This window comes from Rhagoletis pomonella, unplaced genomic scaffold (genome assembly GCF_013731165.1).
Source record: "Rhagoletis pomonella isolate Grant_MI unplaced genomic scaffold, Rhpom_1.0 Rhpom_scaffold_00003, whole genome shotgun sequence".
In the NCBI taxonomy this organism is placed as follows: domain Eukaryota; kingdom Metazoa; phylum Arthropoda; class Insecta; order Diptera; family Tephritidae; genus Rhagoletis; species Rhagoletis pomonella.
Window position 1 is genome coordinate 14,262,655 of NW_023458557.1, and position 2,379 is coordinate 14,265,033.

General features: G+C 34.9%; 1 protein-coding gene across 1 annotated transcript in view; it reads right to left on the reverse strand.

Moving 5' to 3' along the window:
• LOC118735034 (probable aconitate hydratase, mitochondrial) overlaps positions 1-2,226 on the reverse strand; it is a 211,098-nt gene extending 208,872 nt beyond the window's left edge. Inside the window, exon 1 of the mRNA XM_036464626.1 lies at positions 1,974-2,226. Within this exon, the coding sequence (XP_036320519.1) occupies positions 1,974-2,006 (33 nt within the window). The 5' untranslated portion in view covers positions 2,007-2,226. The remainder of the gene's footprint in view (positions 1-1,973) is intronic.
• Between the last annotated feature and the right edge of the window lie 153 nt (positions 2,227-2,379).

Here is a 2,379-nt window from a genome sequence, read left to right on the forward strand (position 1 = left end):
TTATAACTAAGAAAATTTTCTGAACACCTTTTGCAGAGAACACCTTTCTGCGTAGGCGGCCTTCGGCCGCACTTAGGGATTATAACCCTCACAAAATAGAATTCTCTTTCTGTTTTGCGAAGAAAAGGAGCTGAACACCTTTTGCAGAGAACACCTTTGTATATTATTAATGCTTACTGGGTTATATCCTATCTTCATTTGTCTCTCATTCTTTTGCATATTTTGGAGTTTGACAGCTGAACTCCGCCATTTAATTTGCATATGCAACCAAAGTCAGACGCGTGATTTTGAAGGTGTTTTTATTTAATGAATTGTGATTAATTGATCAATATTAAAGTCGTAAAGCAAGTTATAACTAATCGAGTGAAGTGTAAACTGAAGGGGAATACAAAAATGTATTGGTGAAGTGGCTGCTTTAAGGAGAATAGTAGTGATAAATGTACGCTAATTTCCGAATTTTACAAAAAAGGACATATTTCAAACCCAATTTGTAAATAAATTTGCGACCAAAATTTACAAAAGTGAGTGTTGAAATAATGTGTAGACCCTTGACTACAAGTGTGTGGAATTTTTTTTGGATCGGGCCACCCCTTTGGACGGAATAGCCCGAAATAGTTGTGAGCGCTACTAAACCCCACCTAAATAAACTATTTTATGTTGAAAAAACTATGTGTTTGTGTAATAATAAAGTTAAATTATACGTTTTAATAGTGTTTTAAAAGTGGAAATCGGTGATTTAGTGCATTTTTGACGAGGTAATTGCTCATAGAAAACAACGATATTTAACAAGTTTTTTGTTTATAACTTTTAAATGGTTATTAGCCCTCCCCTCCGGATTGTTAATAAGGGGACCGAAACGCGTCGTTTGGTACCCCTCCCGACTTTTCCGGTCCTTTTTTAGCAGTTCCAGCCCTCTACTAGAGAATTACCCAAATTCCTTAAAAACTATAAGGTTGCGCGCTTTGAAACTTCATACAGGGAACTATTAGACTCCCCTCTACCTCCCATATTTTCCGTAATGCTGTACTCCGGGATTACCAATCTAAAGCCCACCCTTTGCATTGTTCAACTTCGCATTCAAGTTTTGGTTGAACGGCCTTTCAACTAATCGCTTTCAACAAAGTTGGTCGCCAGCCAACATTTAGCCATTCAACTTTTTTCGTGGAACCCTGCGTGAGTTGAAAGCAAAAGTTGAACGCAAAATCGCCTCGTTTGAACACCTTTTGAATATTGAATTTATCCTCCCGAAAAATTAACCTACCTGTTACACAATCTTCGTATCAACAGGAAGTCAAGAAAACGACAGTAAAAACGATTATATAAACATTTTTTAGGGTTTGGTTGGATCGAATATATGCTGAAAACTTATTAAACCTTACACATACCCCGAAACCTGTATGATGTACGAATATATTTCTGCCGAGTCAATTCCTGTATGAACGTCTTATAAACGGAAATAATTAATGGCAAGGAATTGAAATTTCCTAAAAATATTAATGCTAGTCATATTATCACGTCACGAATTTGGGTACAAAATATTTTTGAGTGATTAATAGCAACCACTTTGTGAATTAATCAATTATAATATGAATCATTTGATCTTTATTTCAGATTACTAGGCAGGCATACTTTGAAATTTATAAACTTGCTACGCCTAAGTCTCGTAAAATCCAAAAGGAATTAGGTTGATAACACTTTTAGTTAAATGCTCATACATACGCAGTAGTTTTAAACGTTCCACATCTCACTTTCTCGAAAATACATGTGTAAAAACTCTTAAATAATTATTTTCCACAAGGTCAATTGCTTGGTTAGATAACATCCTTTGAGGTTATGAAAAGCTCATAATTATAAGTCCAGGTGAAATTGTTGTAAATTCAAGCAAATCCACAATCTAGAATTTTCTAGTTTTACTGTTGCGAATAGTTCAGAAAAATATAGTTAAAAAGTTATAGGTAAGAAACGCCACTTACCCTAAGGTTAACACATCTAAGAAACTGAGACATAATATACCGTTATTAAACCACTTAAAATAATAGCAGCTACAATATGTAACACGCTTCTTTAAATATTTGCTGCAACAAAACTGGATGCAGTTTTCCCCGGCTTAGAAACCGCTTATACCTATGAAGTGCTACTTTAAAAATACCACAAAACAAAATACTTCAAGAGACCGGGACCGCAGAATTTTTTAGCAAATAATCGATACCAGCGATTTATAGAAGATGGAAAATTTCCATCGGTAGTGTTCATGAACCAAAAATACATGTGTGTCTTTCGTTAATGGGTAGTGTTCAAGTTCTGAACACCTTGAAAACGACGAGCTACCCAAAAAGGTGTTCTCTGCAAAAGGTGTTCAGAAAATTTTCTTAGTTATAA